At 36.0% G+C, this 22,897-nt stretch overlaps 1 protein-coding gene across 1 annotated transcript; it reads right to left on the bottom strand.

Moving 5' to 3' along the window:
• Positions 1 to 3,975: 3,975 nt before the first annotated feature.
• tm9sf4 (transmembrane 9 superfamily protein member 4) lies at positions 3,976 to 22,062 on the bottom strand. Its single transcript, XM_051880100.1, has 18 exons — positions 21,918 to 22,062; positions 18,663 to 18,770; positions 18,259 to 18,358; positions 17,710 to 17,878; positions 16,670 to 16,814; positions 16,269 to 16,392; positions 13,553 to 13,671; positions 13,360 to 13,471; positions 13,197 to 13,267; positions 12,971 to 13,103; positions 12,437 to 12,518; positions 12,260 to 12,335; positions 12,067 to 12,150; positions 8,865 to 9,040; positions 8,709 to 8,772; positions 8,447 to 8,566; positions 7,856 to 7,945; positions 3,976 to 5,596 (listed from the first exon to the last, which is right to left on the bottom strand). The coding sequence occupies exons 1-18, from the start codon at positions 21,948 to 21,950 to the stop codon at positions 5,447 to 5,449; spliced, it is 1,956 nt and encodes a 651-aa protein (XP_051736060.1). The 5' UTR covers positions 21,951 to 22,062; the 3' UTR covers positions 3,976 to 5,446.
• Between the last annotated feature and the right edge of the window lie 835 nt (positions 22,063 to 22,897).

Raw genomic sequence — 22,897 nt, 5'->3', positions numbered from 1 at the left:
TTGTCTAGCAGGTTTACATAATTATGTATCTTGCATCATATTGAACAAAATGGATGAAGTATTAGCGTTTCCCTATAGCTTTTCCTGTTCCTTGTTTTTCCATGTGAGTCAAAGGAGATGAATAAGGTGGGATTTTACCTGCATATAATAGACTAATAGTGGCATAATCCAGTAGAATGGACTAGTCTTTAATCTTTAGAGCATGTACTAGAGGCCCATAATGTGATCCAGGTTTCGGTTTGCGTTTTTTATTCTCAGTATTCGATCAGACCTGACTGATGCTGTCTATTGGTGTGTTTGGTTGTACAGTTTTTAACCTCCATTATAATTTGCACCATCACACTGAAATGTCTGAAACCACGATTCCAGTTGCTTTAGGTTCATTTTAATATTACAAAAACAGGACTTTAGAGGGGTTTTGTCATGTAATCTCTTATAAGTTGCCATTTCCCAGTAAGTGGACTGCACAAGTTCTTACCAAATAATCATTCATTACCAATGGCCATGTGTGTAAAGAAACAGATGATCAACGTACCAGCAGTGAAAGCAGTGCCTGATACAAACAGATGTATTTCTCTCTCTCTCTCTTCACCTCATCCCTTTGGGTAAATCTATTCTGTGTCCACATCTGCGTTTATAGTGAATGTGAATCTCACAAGCAGGAAAGACAATAGAAAGGTAAAAAGGCCACATTGCAAAACTAAGACAAAACAATATTATGCTGCTCTTTGTGCTGTGGTTGCCAGCAACCATAGACCACTCTGGAAACATTTTAAACTGCAAATGATCGTTTAGCAGAAAACATGCACAGTAGTACACATGAACTGTTTGTCCGTTTTCTCTGTTTTTCAGCTGCTTTGATTCGAATGAACATTTTATGAAAGGGTCTGAAAAGAGACACAAAGAAGTCACCAGCCTGGTCTTTGACATTCAAAGCATGGGACATTTGATTGGGATATTGCCTAGTCGTTTTGTCATTATATTATTTTCTGTTTGTTGAAACAGGACCTCAAAACAGCACAACGCATCACCTCATTTATTTGTTTTTCATACCAAAAACCTGGGGAGAAGAAACTTCTTTTTGCACAATTGCTACTTAAAGAGGAATTGAGTTAGTTTTGTTTATACTGTAAGAATGATTTCTCAAAATAATTGTTTCATAACAAAGCCAAAAATATTAAGTTGTCCCAACGTTCTACTCTCATATTCATTTATAAAAGTCATTAATGGACTTTTGTCCAAAAATACATTTTTTAAATTTAATTTAAAAAGTTAGAGGAAATAAAAATGTCCTTTAAAAAGCAATGAATGTGTACAGACAAATTATTTTTAAAAATTGGAATTTGAAGCTGAAAGGGTTAGTTCACCCAAAAATGAAATTTCTGTCATTAAGCACTCACCCTCATGTTGTTCCACACCCTTAAGACCTTCGTTCATCTTCAGAACACAAAATAAGATATTTTTGATGAAATCCGAGGGTATCTGATCCACACATACGTCATTGCACCTTTTGACGTCCAGAAAGGACATGGTTAAAATAGTCCACGTGATTACAGTGGTTCAACATTAATGTTATGAAGCGACGAGAATACTTTTTGTGCGCCAAAAACAAAACAAAAATAACGTCTTTATTCAACAATTTGAATCGCTGTCATACGCAGTGAACTCAGTGCAGGCTTCCTTGTTTACATCCGAACGGCAACTCAGTATTGGTCGAAGCTGAACACGTGATCAGCACGACGCATGCGTGATGCTGACACAGGATCCGGCCAATAATGAGCCGGCATTCGGACGTAAACAAGGAAGCCTACACTGAGTTCACTGCGTGACAGCGATTCAGATTGTTGAATAAAGTCGTTATTTTTGTTTTGTTTTTGCGCACAAAAAGTATTTTCGTCGCTTCATAACATTAAGGTTGAACCACTGCAGTCACATGAACAATTTTAACCATGTCCTTTCTGGACATCAAAAGGTGCAATGACGTATGTGTGGATCAGATACCCTCGGATTTCATCAAAAATATCTTAATTTGTGTTCTTAAGATGAACGAAGGTCTTACAGGTGTGGAACGACATGAGGGTGAGTAATTAATGACAGAAATTTCATTTTTGGGTAAACTAACCCTTTCAGCTATCAAAGCATTTATTTTTTTTTTTCTAAAAAACAAACAAAAAAAAAGTAATTTATTTTTAAGAAATACGAGTAACTATGCTTAACAGAATAAAAGAAGGCTTTTGGCAATTTTTGAGTTTGTCCTCCCCGGGTTTTCTGTGAGCTGATCTGAATTCTAGCACTTTTAAACCTTTAAAAAGAGTATTTTTCAGCCTTGTATGTTTGTATGTTTTTAATTTTGTATTTGATCTTGTATGTGCCATTAGTTTGATGTGTAGAGTTTATTCATCTTTATGTAATTGTTGTTTTTCTCCTTTCTCCAAAAGAGTAACAGTATTTTAGATAGATTTTCACTAATATTAACTGCATTGGCCATTTTCCCCACGTCGTCTCGTCTTGTCATACATTTGAGGAAGTCATTTAATCTTAAAATAGATATTGTTAGAGTAACATGCTTAGAATGATTCTCAGTGTCTGAAACTTGACAAAATCATCATCGCCACAAACAAACGAGAAACCATTTCCAGCTCCATCTATGACTGAGGTGTTTTCAATCAACATTAATAATAATATCAAACTGGTAGGTTTGACTGGTGTGATATTTCCTCCAGCTTCTTTGCTCCCCAAAAAGCACTTTTGGTTTAAATGAAGTTTTATATAATAACTGCCTGGATAGGTGGAGCTCAGCATCTGATTGTAGGTTGTTTTTTGTTTCTTTCATTCTCAGAATACCAGCAATATTCTGCAACAGACATTCAGAAGTAGAATTAGTCAGGCTAACCAAGTTAAAATGGTTCCTCTTTTGTAGCAATGCACTTGTCCTTTTGTTCCCAGAATACTAGTTGGTGCCTATAACAAAAATATTAAGGGAAATTATGAGGTAACCAAGCTAGGGCAAAAAACAAAACAATCCGACTTTTAAGAAAAGGAAAAATGATTCAATAAAATGCTCTTCCAGCTTTTAGTGAGAAAATGGGTACGTCCGCAGAGGACAAAACCCACTTGTAGTTTGATATATTTTAGCTTATTGTAAGTCTTGCATTCCAAGCTTTTTATGTAACTTGTTTAGCAATATAGTCTTTTTATTTTTAGTACTTGCTTATTACCACGACTTCTGGAAAAAAAGTGAAAACTAAAAAAATGGAATATTCATCCGTACACTATTTTATATAACATGGAGATGATGATGATTGACAGGACGAACAAACAGTGCGCTTTTTTTGTTACACAGCTCACCTGCGGTCAGTTGCTGCATTGTAAAGTTGACAGATTTGTATATTGGTTGATCCAAAGAGATGACATTACAACAAACCTATTTACTTATTGTACAGTACATTGTACCATTTGACTTGTAATGTGTTATGTTAAAATGATTAAAAGACAAACCCACGGTTTCATATTTCTGGCGTCCTTTTTTTAAGCGTTTGATTTCCTGTCTGCAGCGGTGGGAGAGGGTGCGAGAAGAAACGGGTTGGTTATGGCTGAAAACTGCCATTCGCATACCATACAGCCAGAACAGGAAACCACACCACAGCGCACAAATGAAAAGACAAGAAGGGCACAAGTCCAAGTAATAAAAAACTGAGCTATAGCCAGGCTTAATTATAAAGCATATCTCAAACCTATACTTTCACATCTCAAAGAGTTGTTTTAGGCCCAAAATTCCCACCAACAATACATAATTTCTCATGTGAAAATGATTTAAATCTGGAAGAATTTGAGGTTTTACAGTTTTGTCTTGCATTCCAAGAACAGCTAAAGCTCCGACTTCCTACTCTTCTGAGAAAAACCATCTCAGAATGACCGAAGTGCAGAAAATGGTCATATGTCACATGGTGAGCGAACAATGTTCTCAACAAAATGTTTCAAATGTCAACATATTGGCACTTTTATTGTTTTATACATTATAAATGGACATTCTTAAAGGAGAAAGGGAAAGATTGATTCATAAAGTAAAATTAACATGCTTTTGCCTAAAACAAAGACATAATTGGACAAACAGCTCCACAAAAAAACCCCTAAAATGCAACAATATAAAGCACCGTATTTACACCATTAACGCACACAGACCCCACGCAACAGGCAGAATAAAGTACTTCTGTAGAAAATATATTCTGTAGTCCTTGCATTTATTCATAAAGTCACCTGTGAATTCAGAATCCACCGGACCAAAAACTGACCAATGCGCATGATGACGACAACGTTTGAGGAAAACGATGACAAATGAAGAAAAGACCGGTTCAAATGCAGAAGTAGATTTTGCTATAGTGTTTTAAAATACTGAACCTTACAGCTGATTCACTTTAGGTCAGAATTTGGATCCAAATATTGTATCTTGAGGGACCTAAAAATGATAACCATTTTAAAACAAATCTAAAAAAGCACCATGGATGCAAGCAAATATTCTGCTACCTGCTGGGCACTGCACAAACTAGTGATGATACAGTTGCATTTTGTGGTAAATCCACCCATTTGTAGCTACAGCAACAGTCCATAGGTGACGTACCACCATCAAGGCATGAGAGAAAGATTTTTAACAGAAAAAAAATGACATTCTATGTTGTGAAGTGGGAATATGCTTATAAATTGTCATTTTTGAGATGTACCTGTTAAAATGAAATATCTATTTAAGCGTGAATATAAAAAGCAGACATTTTTTTCTCAATGGCAAGGAACAAATGAACAGAAATAGTGATACTGCATCATTATAAGAGTCTTTTAGGTCTAATGACCAGCAAGCACAAGGAAACAGAAGGAAATCTACTTCTTTTTTTAATGTCCTTGCCTCCAATGTCTTTACATCCCATAATTCCAATCCATGCCAACACAATGACCACAAAGTGACCACACATTCATACAAACGCGCACATACCTCGAGACAACAAGCATTCAAGAACTCATTTCTGAATCAAAGACATGGGAACAAGTTGAAATTAAACATTATATTAAAAGGACACAAAGTTCATTTGTAAAATTATATAATATGCAATTAAACTTCAATGTCTTCAAAAGGATGAGACCCAGCCCAAAATTCCAACATCCCCCACCCAAACACAAAGAGAAAGTCAATCGACACACTTTGGCCCATGTTGTGTGTGCAAAAGGATATACAGACATTAAAAATGGAACTGTTCATGTTGTTTCTCTACATCTCTGCTGAGGCAAAGAGAGCAGGACAAAGGTTTTGATAACGGTGTACAAAACACATCGCTGTTCATTCCTCCAATCCACAGGGGGGCGCTGCTGCACCTCACGCCAGCAATTCACACACATCAGTGCTTGCTTCACAAAACAGAAAAAAAAAAAAAAGAAGACAAAAACTGAAAGACATATTTCAGTCTATTTTGACCGCGGCGTAAATTTTCCGTATGAACACGTATGCAGCGTAGAAACCAATCGTTCCCGTTAGCAGCCAGAAAGACAAAACCATCAGAGCTGTGTAGCCAAAATACAGCAGAGAGGGAATGAACTCCACAATGTCCAGCTGAGGGAGGAAGAAAGAGACAATGATGTAAATGTTGAGTACAACAAAACAATGAGATAAGTGTGCAATTGGACACAAAAATTGTCTAGTCACATAAAATGTAATCTTCAACTTAATTTAACTAGAAAATGTCAAACCATTTTAATTGAAACAGTATCTCTCAGTTTTTAGCTCCAAAGCACTTTAATATAAATCGTTGGCAAATTTCATTTGTGCTCTGTACCATTTGTACTATGACAAATGGGCAGTCCATCTTCCATTGGTTGGATAAAATGGTAGCCCCGCCCCTCAACACTACTGGTTGAGCAAATAAGCTAAATACAAAATACTACATTTTTCAAATGTTAAGTTGTATTTAATGGGTCCTGTTCAGATAACAAAAAGTATTTAAACAAACAAACAAAAAAAACAAAACAGAGAAAAAAAAAGTTTTGTTGTTGAAAGAAACTAATACCTATTCAGCCAGAATGCATTAAATTGATGACAGCAAAAAATCTTTATAAATGTCAAAGATTTTTTATTTTAAATAAATGCTGTTCATTTGAATTTTCTATACATGAAAGATTCCTTAAAAAAATAAAAAATAATAAAATATTAGTTTCCACAAAAATATGAAGCAGCGCAACTGTTTTCAATAATAATTGTTTCTTTCGCAGCAAAACAGCATATTAGAATAATTTCTGAAGGATCATGTGACACTAGAGAATGAAGAAAATTTCAATATTATATATATATATATATATATATATATATATATATATATATATTTATTTATTTATTTATTTATTTATTAATTATATACACATACACACACACACACACACACACAACACAAGACTTTTTTTTTTTCCAGATGAACCTTGTCTAGTTTGATTTTGCTTCAGAAGATTACCGAAAATGTAAATAAGCTCCCAATTATGCATTTATTATTTATTATTTAAAGGGGTCATGAATTGAGAAATCAACATTTCTTTGAGCTTTTGATATATAAGAGGTCATCGTACTATAAGCATATCCTGTAAGTTTCAGAACTGAAAACTTCCTTGTTAGTTCAATAAAAGCTTTTATTGACACCAGGCCCAGCGAACGATCCTGGATTGTGTCTATGACAGGTAAAACTCCGCCTCCGCAGAAGAAATCAATGCCTACTTCATCAATGTAACGTTAGCCCCACCCACTGGTGTGTTAGTGAGATGAGGAGAGAAGAGAAGAGCGATACAGGACTAAAAATAACATTACCTTTCAAAGGATCCTAATGCTAGGAATATTGTTATTTATTTTCAACAATGTGAATGTCTCAGTTGAGCTTTATTTATTAGTATTCAGTACATTTCACTGTGGATTCTTTGGTAAATCAATCGCATTTCGGCGCACGCTTTGCAAACAGTCTGTTACGATATGGACTCGACAATGATTCATGTACAGTCAGATGTTCTTTGTCTATGTGTCAGTAAATCAAACCACTGACTATACGCTCAACTTCACGTTGTTGCTCTTAGTAGGATGAAAATAATCTGTTATTTAAACAGTGATTAAATTATATAAAGAAAGCGATCAAAGAACGCTCCCTTCACAATCACTGGAGCTGTCAATCAAACAGCGCAAGTTTATCAGTGACTGAGTTCTGGATTCGCGCCAAAACTTTTTACTCAACGAATCTTAGTTATATCGCGTTTGCACTGTTAGTTGATGCCGTAGATCTAAATGTAATTCAGCACTTTTCACAATTAGTTAACCTTGAGAGCTGTAATAGTAAAAATGTGCTAACAAGAGAGAGTAATACTTGGCTATTTCATGTTATCCAATCACAGCAGTGGGCGTTTACAATGAAGTCTCAAAGCAGACACGCCCCTTAAAACAAAGCGTTCAAATCAGAGGCTAAAATCAGGGTAGTAAAAATGCCTTTTTATTTCTAAATTATGACATTTTTGATGTAAAAAGCATATTAATATTATAAGTGCACCCCAGGAAACATAAAACAACGCAGTTCATGACCCCTTTAAAATACATTATTCATAGACACCAACTGCCATAAAATCCCTTGTGTGAGTGTGAGTGTGAGTGTGAGTGTGTGTGTGTGTGTGTGTGTGTGTGTGTGTGTGTGTGTGTGTAGTTTTGTGATAAGAAAATAGAGCAGACTCAGTCTAAATACTGTGTACAGTGGGACTGAATCTATTCTACAGTTAATACCAGTTTAAGCCTAAAATAATGTTGTAAATTCCCTCTGACATAAAAAAAAAAAAAAGTAAAGAGAGTTACCTTATTGACAAAATAGAAAACAGCATAGACTAGGACATAAAAGGCAGAACCTCCGGACACGAGAAACGTCCTCCACCACCATCGATAGTCCTGTAGGGGGAGAAGCCACAATGATTGACAGGTGTTTAATCAATATCTACTTCAGTGAGTGAGCTCTGTTCAAGTTCTACCGGACTGAGGGGGACACCAATGCAATTTTTTTTAGAGATGATTTAGCATGCTTAGTGGCTATTCAAATAAAGTGACCTTTGCTTTTGTTATCATAACTCTTAACATTTGCCTATTTATCTTCCGTAGCGGTGAGTGAATTTGTATGGACAGTGAGATTGTCAAAGATTATGGAGCTCAACTGGTACAACAGGAACACCAAATAAATGACACACAACAGCACTTTGACACACAAGAGGGTCAAAATGTTGTCTAGAGAAGTTCTTAGAGCGGATTTGTGGTAATGTAAGAATTACTTCTGACCTGTATTGTACATGTGGTGTTTTGTTTAATGTATTACTTTACATATAAAAACAGGCAAATATTTACTGCTGTAAGTACTAAACGACTCAGTTCCTTTTTGCTCTATGATCATACACCCACCTCTGCACAAAGCTGGAAGTACACCATCACGATGCTGATTTGAGAGCAGGAAACAACAAGAATTATGAAGACAAGGAACAGGAAGCCAAACAGGTAATAAAACTGGTTTTCCCAGATAGCCTATAAGAGAGTATAACACACCACAATGAGCTTATATATTCATAGACTCTGCAAAACATCAACAAATGAGTACATTTACAATGTCATACTGGATATATGCACTATATACACTTTTAAACTGTGTATGTTTGGTTAAACTTACACTAAAGATGAAGAAAAGCTCGATAAACATGGCACCAAACGGCAGGATTCCCGCCATCAGGATGCTAAATGGAGAGTGCAATACAATCCCATTAAGCATGCACTGCTAATCAACTATTCAGAGGCTAACAAAGACAATACAGAGAGCATCACGTACCCGACAAACTTGTTCATGTACCAGCGCTGCTCAGGGACCTGTCGGGGGATCTGATTCGTACGAACTGGATTGTCATACGGTTGTTTCCGGAAACCGAAATAGTAGCCCAGGTACACGAGAGGCATAGAAATACCAAACCACATACACAACAAAGCCAGCATTGTAGTGAAAGGAACCTGAAAAATGTGAAAACGAGAGATGGCAGTCAGTTTCCAAGAACATTCAAGCTGAGAAGAGGAAGTTGCTTGATGGATCATACAATTTGACTAGTTTCCATTTGAAATAAACAGCTGTTCTTTGAATGAATCACACAAATAGACTCACACGTTATTGTTTAAATGAAGAGTTTAAATCAGTCTAATGTTTCCTTTACTGAGTGAATCCATCATCAATAGCAGTTGCTAACGTATAGTTAATAGTTTGGGGTCAAGATTTTTGTTTTAAGAAATTGAAGTCCCCCTGTGGTGTGGTTTACATATGCAGGGTTATTTGGCCAAGAAAAAAAAAAAAAAAAAAAAAAAAAACGATTCGAAAATTATTTACCTTCAAACCAACTACATACCTGCAAATTTAAAAGAGGTTAAAAAGGTGACGTGTACAAACTAAATTGTTGTGGGGGGTCTAGGGGAATCCTCCCCCATGAGAACATTTTCGTGATTTTAACATTTAAACAAACCTTTTGGTGCACTCTGACAAGAAAATAAATGGAAAAAAACAACATTTGATTCAAGTAAAAAAATATTGACACTAGGGCTGGGCATTGACACAAAATTCACAATTGGATTCGATTTCGATTCAGGAGCTTGCGATTTGATTTTGATTTGATTACCTTCGATTCAATATTGATTAATTTGGGGCCTATAAAGTACATGGCAAATTTACTCAAAGAAAAAAAATCTCTCAACTAATTGCTGTAAACTACAGGAGCAACAGTTGGTACATCATTATATTATTAAAAGGTTAAAATTAATCGATTTGTAAGCTATATAAAGAACATGAAGTTTTAAAAATAACATAATACATTTTTAATGAATTAATTATGTTTCTACTCGTTTTTTATTCTATATAAACATTTAAATGGTGGCTGTCATAAAAAGGATTTATTCAAACATACATTCAATATTGAAGCACATGTTAAGTACAAATAGAAGGGATATGCAATATCCTATAGTGCATATATTTAGCAAAATGCTCCTCTCAAAGTTCATTTTTGTAGCTAACTAACGAGTTTTTGGACACTGAACCGCTTTTTTGAGGTAAACAGGACGGTAAATGTGACATTTTTTACAATGTTTTATTAACGTCTTTGAGCGATTACACGAGACATGATACGGATTTCGTTAAGTTGTACTGTATCTTTCAACATACCTTCAGAGGTTCATTCATGTTTATTTCATGTTGTAACTAGTAAAGAGGAAGAGATGATCGGTTTGTGCGATCTGCTTGAACTGATGGCGCTGTCACGCGCCACAAAACGGCAGGAAAGATCGCGACAGAGATGTGACGTCTATGATCTCACTCCAGTCTATGGGAAAATAGCCCATTTTTGATTCGTGAGGTTTATTGTGATGCTTGCCTTGATTTAACTTCCCGCGTCGACTGCGCAGATATCAACAGCGCAACGGGGTTGTTGTAGGTTGCCAGGTTGAGGTCACAAATGGGTTTGAATTTGTATGATGTGTCGATTGCGCGAGTAGAATGCGTTTCATAAAAGACCTGGCAACTGGACAACCTTGGAATAATATATTTATGTGATTATTCTTATAATAAAGGTTTGGGCAGGGCTGGACGATTAATCGAAACCGAAATTCAGAAGCTCTAACTGACATAATTTTTCCATGTCGGTTATTTCTTTTTTTTTTTCTTTTTTTTTTCTTTTTTTTTTAATTCAAACCTTTGCCTTTAAAAAAACACTACCGCGCTGCGTGCGTAGTCACGTGACTCCGCCCCGTCCAGTCAGCTGCATAGAAGTGAACATGGAGGCGAGCTCAAACACCGAGACAAATGAGCAACAGGAGCAGCTTGTACCAAAGAAAAACGCAGTGTCAGTCGTTTGGACACATTTTGGCTTCAGTAAAGAAGACATTGAACAAAATGAAGTCAAATGTAAACACTGCAGAAAAACAGTTTCAGCGACTAAAGGAAATACCTCCAATTTGTTTCAACACTTGGAGCACAATCACGTTACTGAATATGAACAGTGCATGGCTCAAAAAAAAGACAGAGGCTGCCGCTGCCAAGCGCCCAGCAACAACAACGCAGGTGTCGATAACACAAGCATTTACAAATGCTACACAATATGAAAAGAGAGAGTACAGAGCACTCTACAACTTCAACAGAAGCAAAAAAGCCAAAAAGGTCATTAGGAAGTTTTTTCAAAGGAAGTGAGGCAACTCCTTCAACTGTACCCACTTTGTCACTTCATCAAACAATAAAAGCAGAGCTGAGCAGCTACTCTGTGTCCCCCATGCTGGTTAGTGAGAAAAATCCACTGGAATGGTGGAGAAAGCATCATGTATACTTTCCCACTCTAAGTAAGGTAGCAAAAAAGTATCCCTGCATACCAGCTACTAGCTCCCCGTCAGAGCGGGTTTTCAGTTCAGGAGGAAACGTTACATGCCTCAGATCCTGCCTGAAACCTGAAAAGGTAAACATGCTAGTTATTTTCTCCTTTTCACATGACAATATTTAAAATTTGTTTTGTTTGCAAGAGATGCTGGTTATTTTCTACTTTTGATGTGGAAATATTTAAAATAGTTTATTTTGTTTGCAAAAAATGCTAAATATTTATTTTTCTACTTCTAAGGAAATTTTTGTTTTACATTAAAACTGAAATGTGACTTTTTTCATAAGACCTTTTCATTTTAAGCAGCGTGTGATTTCATTTCAGTTGTTCGAAATGTTCAATAAATAACCATAAAGTAGATTGTGTTTCCTTCAATTATTTTAAAATCACAAAGATAAATGCTACCTTTAATAGTTGAGCACTACAAAATTCTACAAACCTTGTCAGTGAACTATGAGGGCAAAAAAAATAAAAAAATAAAAATTCCTTCATTAATTATAATCGAGGTTTTCATTTTAGGTCATAATCGTTCAGCCCTAGGTTTGGGCCATAAAAATGACGGGAGTTTCCCGGGAGAAATGGTAAAACGGATGTTTCTTGTGAAGCAAATTAGCTTATTAAAATGAAGATACTTACAGCACCAGAAGAGTGCTCTCCCCAGATGAAACAGTTCAAAACAAAACAGATGCTGAAGACGACAGCTGGGTACAGAGTTGCCGTCTAGAAGGACACACACACACAGTGTCTTTTATTTCTTATTCTTTCAGCCAGTGTAATCTCCAAGCTCAATTATTTTGATGCAACAAATGTTTCAAGAGTTTGTGCTCACACAGAAAGCCCCTTTCTTCCATCTGTGGCCTTTAAGAGTGCGGTACAGTCTTCCTGCAAAGTATCCTCCGAACAAACTGCAGGACAAGACACATGACACCAACACAGTTTGAATAGATATACATAAGAATTTGCAAAATCTGACAGGAGCACAAGGTGGGTTTTTTTGTGCATTTACCCCATGAACATGAAGAGGAAGCAGGCTGTTGTCATCAGAGCTCCTCGGCTGGATGGAGACAACATCCCCAGCATAGCCACAACTACAAAACATGCACAGTTTCATTGTATTTAGGAGTCACATAAAAATTATTAATAAATGAACATTTAACAAGCAAGGGATATGTAGCAATTTATGAAAGACAGGCATTCCAATTCTGTAGAAATCTGCAGTTTTCTGGAGTTGTATGGCCTAGGGTTGTGTGACGGTACCAAAATTTCAGTAGTAAAATTTTGTGGTTCTCTGTACCAATGTCGGTACCAGAGCAAAAAACTGTTGAAAAACTTACAAAAAAAAAATTTTGTCCTGTCCATTGGTTAGCTTAGCACTGTCAATCATCATAGTTTCAGATGTGCATTTAATGAAATGCTGGTAGCGTCAAGTACTGGTACGTTTGACAACCCTAGTGTGGATGCAGATTTCATATGACCCGGACATTAGCAATTAGTATTAGCTTCATACACTACCCTAAAACAAAAAAAGCATAATACTCACAGATAACAATGAGAATCATGCAGAAGAGCTGGATGCCAGATCCCAACACGGAGCTAAGTATCATGGGATACTGAGGTGGGCGGAACACATCACCATGGACGTTCTTCCAACCAGATTCTTCCATTGTGTCCTCCTATTAACAACAACAACAAAAAAGAGAAAGCACTGAGGTAACATTATATAAGTGATGAATATCAGAAGGCAAGGAACCAATCAGTCATCTTACAATGTCATCTTCTCTGTTGTAGTTGGCAATGTCCTTCCGCAGCGTCCTGATGATGATCATACTCAGGATGCCTGCAGACAAACACTTACTTAGATGCCATTGCAACCGAAAAGTGCTTCGAAATAAACAGTCATGTGAGGATGAAGATGAAAATCAGTCACACCTGACAGAAAGAACACAACGACCACGGAGTTGACGATGGAGAACCAGTGGATCTGCACGTCACTCATGGTGAGGTATGTGTCCCAGCGAGACGCCCATTTCACTTCACTCTCCTGCAATGAAGAAGAGAGCAGCTATTTATAAAACCAAACAAGACAGGCAGACTTCTTGATGGAGGTGGTGACGCGTCTTACCTCCCAGCGCACAGAGTAAGTGAAGAGAATGCTGTTCTCTTTGGATGGGTCGATCTCCTGAGGGACGGGGGCAACTGTTTCAGGCAATGTGCATGTGCCTCGCTCATCTGCTTTTATATCTAGAACATGTGAGAAAAGAATGAATGAAATGATAGTAAACAATGGAAAATTAATATAATGTGACAGTGTTTTTAAATGTATACAATACAAAATTGTCAACATACTATATAATATAATAAAATGAAATATTTAAATAATTTAATTCTATATAAATATTAAATTATATATATATATATATATATATATAATACAAATATAAATATTAATTTAAATTACTTAAATATAAATATCTAAACAACTATTCCACAGTTTCTTAGGCCCACCAATGCTGCACTTATTTGGTCAAAAATACAGTAAAAACAGTAATATTGAGAAATAATATTACAATTAAAATAACAGTTTTCTATTTGAATATATTCTAAAGTGTAATCTATTCCTGTGATCGAAGCTGAATTTTCAGCATCATTACTCCAGTCTTCAGTGTCACATGATCCTTCAGAAATCATTCTGATATGCTGATTTGCTGCATTTCTTATTATTATCAATGTTGAAAACAGTTGTGCTGCTTAACATTTTTAAGGAAACTGTGATAAAAAATTTTTCAGGATTTAGAAAATTCAAAAGAACAGCATTTATTTGAAAATAATTTTTTGTAACATTATAAATGACTTTACCGTCACTTTTGATCAATTTAATGTGTACTTGTTGAATAAAAGTATTAATTAAAAAAAAAAATAAAAAAAAAAAAAATCATACTGACCGCAAACTTTTGAACGGTAGTTTAGAAATAAATAGAAACAAATAAAGAAACAAACAAGTGTATTTATATACACTTATATAAACATGTGCACATATGAAACTCATGGAGTCATGGAGCTTAGATGTTATTGTAGTGACAACACTTCAAGGAAGAACAGTGTAATCATAACTGAAAAATAATTAAAATAAAAACAGAAACAGAAATCTAAGTTCTTCGAAAAAAAAGCTGGTAACACTTTACAACAAGGTCTCATTTGTTAACGTATTATCTAACGTAACTTACAACGAGCAACATATTTGTTAATCTTTGTTAACATTAGTTAAAGGGGACCTATTATGCCCCCTTTTACAAGATGTAAAATTAGTCTCTGATGTCCCCAGAGTGTGCATGTGAAGTTTTAGCTCAAAATACCCAACAGATAATTTTTTATAGCATGATAAAATTGCCACTTTTTGGGGTTGAGCAAAAACGCGCCATTTCAGTGTGTGCCCTTTAAAAGCAAATGAGCTGCTGCGCTCGGCCTAAGAGGGCGGAGCTTCAAGAGCTGATTCTCCGGTAACAGGATCAGTCAGGATGCATTATAATGTCAGAAACTGCGAATATATGCTGCATGGAGATAGAACAGGTATAGTTTAGTTTAATTACGGTTATAACTTATATTGTCTTTTTGTTTTTATCCACTATATTAGTACAAGCCTGTTGTACCGGACCCCGTTCGACTTTACCGATGAGTTTTATGACGTTTATTGTACTTCACACAAAAGATGAAGCGTCCGTTTTCACTCTAGAAAATCACTGTAAGAGCTTAATAAAACAGTGCATGTGTGCATTAAAATATTATCCATAAACTCTCCTTCTCCCTTGCATTATCATCAACATACATAGCAAAGTACACAGAAACACTCGTTACAACTAACAGTAAACAAATATATAAAGACATTATGCCTTTTCGGGTGGTGCTTAATAAACTGGTAAACTTTATATACGTAAATCAACTCTGATGAACTATAATAAAGTGCTCTCACCTTCATTACTGCTGTATCCAGTATCACTCTGGAGACTGTAAGCTGGATCACGAACAGTTACTGATCTATCCTTGAGTAACAAATCTTTAGCACAACCTCTGTTTTGTATTGTCCCTTTGTATTGACATTCGTTCACAAAGCAGTCGGGTGTGAAATGATTCACACAGACATAAACGAATTTCGGTAGAGTTGAGGGAGCATTTTCTTCGAAAACAAAATTAATCCACCTCGTCTTCAGCGGCTCAGATTTAGGGAGTAAATGGAGAGAGCTATGTGGATTAATCCATCCAGCTACAGAACACCTTAAACACTTGGGAGATGTTCTCATCAGTGCAGCAATGGCGGACTATACAACTGGCTGTGAACTCGCTCAGGGCGGTTCTGTTAAAACGGCAGTGTCTGTCAACATTCGTGGGCGGGGCCTGTGGCTAATGTGACGTCACATTGCCAGGGATCTGGAAACAGCTTGTTCTTAGACACTGCTTATGATTTATGGGGATTAAAAAAAAGGAGTGGTTGAATTTTTAATCATTGTAGGGTGGTTGTGTACACACACTGCCAACACACATTTATGTCCAAACACCATGCAAAAGTGAATTTTGCATAATTGGTCCCCTTTAAAAATACGACTGTTCATTGTTTGTTAATGTTAACAAATACAACATTTGAATTTAATAATGTATTAGTAAATGTTGAAATGAAGATTAATAAATGCTGTAGAAGAATTGCTAATTCTTAGTTCATGTTAATGTAACTAATGTTAACTAATGAACCATACTGTAAAGTGTTACCAAAAAGTTTTTTCTGTTGTTGGACCCATCTATCCAGATTTTTTGCAATTTCAAATTTCACTGAATTACTAGTGACTTACCTTCTAATTTTACACTCTTTGGCATCACCTCGAAACGTACAACTCTGTAATTGTGTTCGGCATCCTCCTCCACCTTTTCTTTGTGGTAGTACAGGATGAATGACAGATGGTTGTGCAAATAGAACTACAGGAGGGAACAAAACAACACGTGTCCAACCAATCATGAAAAACAAACAATGACATCAAATACAATTAGATTTTTTTTATATAGAAACCAACAGACATTTGTTTCCATAGTAAGCTGATAGACACAATTTTCTGTTATTCAAATCAATGTCAATAAATAAACAACAGATGAAAAGAGGTTGAGTGAGAGGTAACAGAAAACTAATTGCTTACTGTCTACATCTCTGGACTGCCATAAAATTACGCTAATGGGAAAAGATGCTCTTCATTATTACCTTGTTATTTTCAGTAAAGCCGATCCTGTAGCCATGCTCAAACTGAATATCCTTCAGTGTGTCCTTCTTCTGTTCCTCTTCCACTCCCTCCTCTTTGTTTGGGTAAAGCTCCAGCCGTGTGGCCACAGGGAGGTTATCTGCAATGCTGTTCATATGCATGACTTATTAATCAAAATACTACTGACAGCTTTAACTATGCAGAATAGGTGAAAATATGCATGAATTAGAATATTCAGCATAAAAAAAAAAAAATCTATTTTTGTATTCAAAAGTTTGGAGTCTGTAAGCTTTTAAGTTTTTGAAAGAAGTGCTCACCAAGGTTGCATTTATCTGATCAAAAACAGTAAAAACAGTAATATTGTGAAATATTATTATAATTTAAAATGGCTGTTTTCTATTTGAATATGTTTTAAAAATGTAATTTATTCCTGTGATCAAAGCTGAATTTTCAGCATCATTACTCCAGTGTTCAGTGTCACATGATCCTTCAGAAATCATTCTAATATGATGATTTGATACTCAAACATTTCTTATTATCAACATTGAAAACAGTTTTTGCTTAATATTTCTGTGGAAACCTTGGCACATTTTTTTCAGGACTCTTTAACAAATAGACAAAAAAAAAAAAAAAAAAAAAACAGCATTTATTTAATATAAAAATATTTGTAACAATATAAAAGTATTTACTGTCATGTCTGAGTAATTTAATGCTAAATAAAAGTATTAATTTCTTTTAAAAAATTATACTGGCCCCAAACTTTTGAACTGTAGTGTATATAATTTATGATTATTATTATTATTTTTTTTTTTTTAAATTACATTGGTCAAAAAATAAGTGTTTCCACTGCCTTTGGAGCTTGGAGAAACAAATTGTGTTGCTGTGTATATTAAATTTTACTTTTGATGTAATTTATTTGAAAAAATGAATAAATGAATAAACTTTTCAAGAAGAATGCATTGAATGTGCAAGACTGGTTTTTACAAAGAATTTAGGAGATTGTTGTGCTTTCATGAATGCTGTCAGCAGAAGAAAGACTCACAGGTGGACATAGTACTCTTCTTGTATGCGCTCGGCTAGCAGCTTGCTCTCCTCCACGGTGAGTTTGATGGGATTATCTGGCTTTTTACACAACACCTCACATTTCTTGTCCAGGTTCATGAGAACCGTGTAGAGCGTGTTTACGATACGGTCCCCTCGCAACACCTCACCTGGTCACATATCATCAAAATGAGATGCATGTCACGGTAATAAGTCAACCTTCTCACTGCAAGCTTAAAGGGATGATTCAGCCATCAGCATGGTTGTGCTGAATACAAAAGAAAATATTTTTAAGAATGTCAGTAACCAAACAGTTGATGGGCCCCATTAACTTCCATAGCATTTCTCCCCATCAACTGTTTGGTTTCCGATATTCTTCTTTTGTGTTCAGCAGAAGAAAAAAAATTCATACAGATATGGAACAACTTTAGGGTGAGTAAATGATTTTGTATGTATTTTCATTTTTGTGTGAACTATCCCTTTAGGTTTTCTGTAATGTAGCTATGCTTAAAAACGTCAGACGTGTGACAGCAGTGAGATGACAACTTACCAAGGTTCTCTGCCTTGTAGACGATGTTCTCAGGCTTACAGAAGGGAAGCGAATAGTACTCATAGGGCAGCTGGGTTCTGGAGCTTGTCAATTTCACAGCCTGGTAATTAAAAATGGGTAAATGTTAGAAACACCACGGCACAAATCTAGAAACCTTTGGAGAAGGAATTTGTGGAATGAATGATAAAGATTGTGTCACACACAGATGTCTGTATCTAGATTGATAAATGCTGGGGAGACATGTCTGTGGAAAACAGGTGGTCAATATATGTGTAAACAGCTCTAGAACTAAGGTCAAAGTGTAAAAAAATACAACTATGAACAGGAAAATGTATGCCTACTTTTTATATTTATTTTTAAGCAAAAGGAATAATTATGACTGAGTAAAAATGCAAAGGCTTCACCTTTATTTCGACAGGGCTGTTCTGGTGGAAATTCATGGGCGCAACCCCTGGTACATAAAAGGATGTTACTAAAGGCAGCGTGGACACCAGTAACAGTGCCCACATCTCCTACAAACACAAAAAAAGACACACACAAAGCCAAATATATTTAGTTACCCATTTATAACCTTGTCACAGAACAAAAACAGCACATTGACAGTAAACATGTTTACACAAAAATATACATCCTTATGGAACTGTTGCTAAGGTCAGTCAATGCGGTGCTGAAAAAGAAAAACCGTAGTGTTGAGCTCAATTGTTCAATCAGATAATGAATGATCCATAAACCAACGTGAATCTGAAACAACCTTAATACAGCAACTGAATAAACAGTCCCATCATCATCCACATAAGCAGTTTGTGGTTATCTATTACACGGTTAAAGTCCTCAAATTTAATTGGCCAAGCGTTGTTCCAACAGCACTGGGACTTTTCACTCTATATCACTCTTGCTTGCCTGTGTTTGTGCAGTCCAGACCAGGTTATGCGAGCTACGTGGAGTGGACGCGTAGTGGAGTATGGCATAAAAGTGGTGAACAAACAGAAGTAGCAACAGATGTTCCATGTTATTACGCACTTCTGACTGAAACGTTAACAAAAAAGAAAAAAAACTTTGTACAGGGACTAAAGCCCAAAGTATAGTTCACTTTTTACACGTACGTGAAGTTCAGTGTACATTGTGCATGATGCAAATTTCGTCATCAGAAGAGTACGCACATACTGTACGCACACAGATGGATTTTTGCGCAGATACTAGGGCTGGGTAAACAATATCGATTTCTCGATTTTAATCGATTATCATTTTTACGAACCAATATCGATTCTTAAATCCCAAGAATCGATTAGTCTAGTCTGTTTTCAGTTGATGAATGAACAGAACATGTAGCGCGCCTCCCATCCAATAAATCGCAATAATCTTTGTGCTTTGTTACTTTTGATTTGAAGCAAAGTCTCAGATTTCAAATGACGTCCATCTTATTATGAGATTTAAAAAATAAGTACTGTTTTGGCGCCGTTTAGTGTGACGTGACAGATCGTTTTAGCGCCTCAGTTAAAGAGAAGCAGCAGCACGGAGCGCATGTGAACATCCTTTCCTCCGCTTTAATACCAGTTACAGCGCGAAATAAACATGACTAAACATCTGAAGGTATGTTAAAATACACAGTACAACTTACCGAAATCCGTACCATGTCTCGTGTAATCAGTGTTTTTTCAATCAGTGTTTCAACCTCGTAAAGACGTCAATAAAACAGCTTGTAAACAATGTCACGTAACGTCATATTTACCTCAGAAAAACATATTCAGTGACCATAAACTCATTAGTCAGCTAGAAAAATGAACTCTAGAAAGCAGCATTCTGATAAATATAGCTATGCACTGTTACATATTCATTATAATGTTCTTCAATATTTAATGCATGTTTGAATAAATCAGTTATGACAGCCACGATTTAAATGTTTATATTTAAAAAAAAAAAAAAAAATGAATTGGAGTAGAAATATGATTATGTAATTCTAAACTAAATTTATTATTTAAAAAAAAAATTGAGTGTAATTTAAGTGTTTTTATATAAATAAACTAATTTTAACCTTCAATATTATAGTAAAGTAGCACCAACTGACTTCCATGTGTAGTTTACAGCATTAGTTGAGAGATTTTTTTTTTCCTCTAGAAAATTTGCCATGTACTGTAACTGATATACTACATCCAAAATAATCGATATCGAATCGTAATCGTAATCGAAAGCATGTGAATAGAAATCGAATCATGAAAATTGTGTCAATACCCAGCCCTAGCAGATACGCATTTAATTGTTTTTGCAGTAATTAGTTTATCCACACGGTGGCAACCGTGCCCTGGGGGCGTGGATTCACAAGGTAGTCAAAGAAAAACTGCATAAACAGAACCCATGCAAGCTACAGCAACAGTGAAGGCCTACATAGATGAGAGATTGTGTGAAGAGGTTAGAAACTACCCTCATATGTACAACTCTAGCACGAAAAAATACAAAGATGTTTACACGGGTTGTAACACATGGCGACAGATTGCTCAAAACTGTGCACGTGTCGAACGCCTGTGTACACATATGAGTCAAATGAAGTATACTCTCCAAGGCTGTGCATTCGACTGTGTGCATACTAACATACACGTAAAAAAAACGAAGTATACCAAGAGCTTAATAAATGCATCAGTTGTTGATTGGATTTTGAGATGTGGCCATTGCACTTAAACATCGTAAGAAAAGGGGCGGGTTTAAGCATTCTAAATGATTGGAGAAGTCCTGCATGCGTCACCAGAGAGCAGTCTGCCGTTTTCACTGGCAGGTCCAGTTATGACATTCTGATTAAACATTATGAGGTCAAAATAAGTATATAAAAAAAAAAAAAAAAACACAAACAACAAATCGTTCACATTAAGACTTTAAGCAAAATCATACTCGCACACTTCTCAAAAAATAAAATAATTTACAATCAAATCAATACCTAATGTTCATTTATTTACTTCATTTGTAAGTTGCCGCGTAATAAGAGGAATAATATGCAGTCGTTTTTGCATCGGGGTCCTGATCACTCTGTCGGGGTTATTTTACGATATCGACCCATTATTATTATTATTTTATTTTATTTTTTTTACAAAATCACATAATAGTATCTAAACTCTTCATAATAAGCCGAAACTCAATTTAACGTTTCACAAGTGTCAAAGAACACAATCACAAACAGTGCCATCCGGCAAGAGCAAAACATATGAATAAATTCTGTAGTGAACTGAGACAGCAACTGTGATTTAAGTACTTTTTCATCTTCATCATCATCTTTGCTTTGATTGCGAGAGGCAGTGAACGCTAAAGCTGCGCAAACGCATTAGCCTGACTGACAGAGCAGATACAGACTCCATCATGTGATGCAGTTTACCATGAAACAAAGTAAAGAGAGCTGCCTGCTTCATATGGATTAGGTTTTAGATTAGATGAGGACATTAACTCAGTCTCACTCTTAGCAAACACTCGATAATTAGCTGCCTGCTAAGTGTTAAGGCTAGCCGGCTGCTTTTCAATCGGCATCCACTGCGCGAAAACAGCAAATCATATCATATGACACACTCACATGAAGTAACACGAAAACAACATGGTTTAAAGTAAGACATCTCTATCCGTGTGGAATTAAACCTTTTGTGAAATAGAGAAACAGAAGACACTTTAGCATCGGTACTCACCATCGCCGCCGCCATCTTGAATACACGTGTCATTGCAGACGTCACAGGAAGGATGTCAATGCGTCATCATGCTGCTGTCATTTTACTCTCAAAGCTTACAAGGAAGGAAGTCACGGGTTATGAATATTGACACAACAGGGAGGCGACATTTGCAAAAGTTTCGACCTTTTAAAAGAGGCTTTTAAAGTGTAATTACGATTTACCGATATATATGCAGTTGTGAATGATTTAATTTCCTTTTTGTTTTATATACAGGCTTAATACTGACTCTGATGGCCTTTAATTCTTTATCATTAGTAATATCAGTATCAAGCAACAGCAATGAATAGATCACAGACACTATTTTCCTCCCACATGAGTTCAAATTCTGATAATTATTAATTATGTGTCATTGAAAGTTTCTCCTCACAGTTAGGCCTACAATAGGCCTACAGTATCTCACAGAAGTGAGTACACCCCTCACATTTTTGTAAATATTTTATTATATCTTTTCATGTGACAACACTGAAGAAATTACACTTTGCTACAATGTAAAGTAGTGAGTGTACAGCTTGTATAACAGTGTAAATTTGCTGTCCCCTCAAAATAACTCAACACACAGCCATTAATGTCTAAACCGCTGGCCACAAAAGTGAGTACACCCCTAAGTGAAAATGTCCAAATTGGGCCCAATTAGCCATTTTCTCTCCCCGGTGTCATGTGACTTGTTAGTGTTACAAGGTCTCGAGTGTGAATTGGGAGCAGGTGTGTTAAATTTGGTGTTATCGCTCTCACTCTCTCATACTGGTCACTGGAAGCTCAACATGGCACCTCATGGCAAAGAACTCTCTGAGGATCTGAAAAAAAGAATTGTTGCTCTACATAAAGATGGCGTAGGCTATAAGAGGATTGCCAAGACCCTGAAACTGAGCTGTAGCACGGTGGCTAAGACCATACAGCGGTTTAACAGGACAGGTTCCACTCAGAACAGGCCTCGCCAT

This window comes from Ctenopharyngodon idella, chromosome 22 (assembly GCF_019924925.1).
Source record: "Ctenopharyngodon idella isolate HZGC_01 chromosome 22, HZGC01, whole genome shotgun sequence".
In the NCBI taxonomy this organism is placed as follows: domain Eukaryota; kingdom Metazoa; phylum Chordata; class Actinopteri; order Cypriniformes; family Xenocyprididae; genus Ctenopharyngodon; species Ctenopharyngodon idella.
Note: the sequence above shows the minus strand (reverse complement) of the source record. Positions and strands in the feature narration are given on the sequence as shown.